Genomic DNA, 1,430 nt, shown 5'->3' with positions numbered 1-1,430 from the left:
GAACGAGGGTTACCACACTTCTCAATGAACGTGTATTTCTCCTCTCCCTATTATAAAAAGGCCAGATAAATGACAAAGAACTAACATTCAGAGAGTCTGTGAGAGTTCTGTGCCCTCCAGAATAAAAGCCCAGTCCTCACCAGTGTGTGCTCGTAGACGAGCCCCGCGTGTCCCAAACACTCAGCCGTGAGATCGTCCAAAGAGTTCATCGCTACACCACCGCATGCCAGAGTCAGCCTTAGGGGAATACACGTTTTCAAGAGTAAGGGGGAAGCTGGATATTTTGTTTTTCATTTTTTTGGACAGTTTGTACTTAGTTAACAAATAAACAAACAAAAAAGAAAAAATGTTGCAAGCTCCCATTGAATAATATCCTGATCTATACATCATTGACAGAATTTTCCGGCGCTATTACACATCTTCTGAAAGAGTACTGAATCTCCAGATCAAAACAGCGAAGAAGCAGAAACAAGCAATTGCGTATTTTTTTATGAAACTTGCCCGCATTTAAGTGTTGATAAAAGATTGCACAAAGCTAGAATAAAACAGTTTGTTTTGTTTAAAAGCAGAGGCCGTGTTCTTTTTGAAATATTACACGTTCAAATATTCATACAACAAAATATTCTGGGGGCCGTCAAACTTTGTGAAAATGATCAAAAATGCTGGTTCTCAAATCTGAAATTTGCAAGCGTGTTCTGTTCTTAGTTATTTTGTAATAAAATGTAAAAATATTTAAATTGAAAAAAAACGATTTAGATTGGTACTTAATGCAAACATACAAAATAGCAATGTTTTGGTTGTTTTTTGAAAGTGCAAGGAATATTATCCTTATACTATTATATTAATGTATTCGTTTTTCCGTTTTCTCTTTATTTGTAATCAATTAGTGCAGTTAGCATTTCGTTCACACAAGCAATCCCAATCATAAAAACTACTTTAGGTTTTAGAATCAAATAGGTAGATTAAAAAGTGGTTTCAGCACACATCTCCCTGACATTCGTCTCTTACCTCTCCATGTTTCGTCTCTTTGCTCGGCGCAGCGCCACAATGCCCTCTTTAGCCAGCGCGTCCAGAGAGAATGGATCAATACCCTGAACACAAGAAATAAATCGGTTTAAAGTGAGAGATTTAGCAAGCGGTGCAAACTAAAAGACTGAAACTCTACTGGTCTGATGGTAATCAATACTATCAGTGATGCTGGCCTTAAATAGTGAAAATATGAATAAGTATCAATTACCTTCTGGTTGATGACCACAAAGCCCTTCTTAGTATCTGCGCACACTTTATTCTTCAGCTCGATTATTTTCATCACACGATCTTCGATGAACTTCCTCTCCGCCTTCACCAGCTTGTCTCTCTCGCCTGCGCTCTTGTAGAAGAACCCAGAGTTCACTTCTCTGTGAAAACACAGCGGGTACAGGTTTCAGAAT

General features: G+C 38.1%; 1 protein-coding gene across 1 annotated transcript in view; it reads right to left on the bottom strand.

Annotated features, from left to right (window-relative positions):
- LOC107572383 (T-complex protein 1 subunit zeta-like) overlaps positions 1-1,430 on the bottom strand; it is a 41,684-nt gene that overhangs the window by 31,412 nt on the left and 8,842 nt on the right. The window contains exons 7-10 of the mRNA XM_016258820.1: positions 1,238-1,397; positions 1,009-1,091; positions 141-237; positions 1-47 (exon numbers count right to left, since the gene is read on the bottom strand). Of these exons, the coding sequence (XP_016114306.1) occupies positions 1-47; positions 141-237; positions 1,009-1,091; positions 1,238-1,397 (387 nt within the window). The remainder of the gene's footprint in view (positions 48-140; positions 238-1,008; positions 1,092-1,237; positions 1,398-1,430) is intronic.

Source organism: Sinocyclocheilus grahami, unplaced genomic scaffold (genome assembly GCF_001515645.1).
Source record: "Sinocyclocheilus grahami isolate Dianchi unplaced genomic scaffold, SAMN03320097.WGS_v1.1 scaffold1742.1, whole genome shotgun sequence".
In the NCBI taxonomy this organism is placed as follows: Eukaryota; Metazoa; Chordata; class Actinopteri; order Cypriniformes; family Cyprinidae; genus Sinocyclocheilus; species Sinocyclocheilus grahami.
Note: the sequence above shows the minus strand (reverse complement) of the source record. Positions and strands in the feature narration are given on the sequence as shown.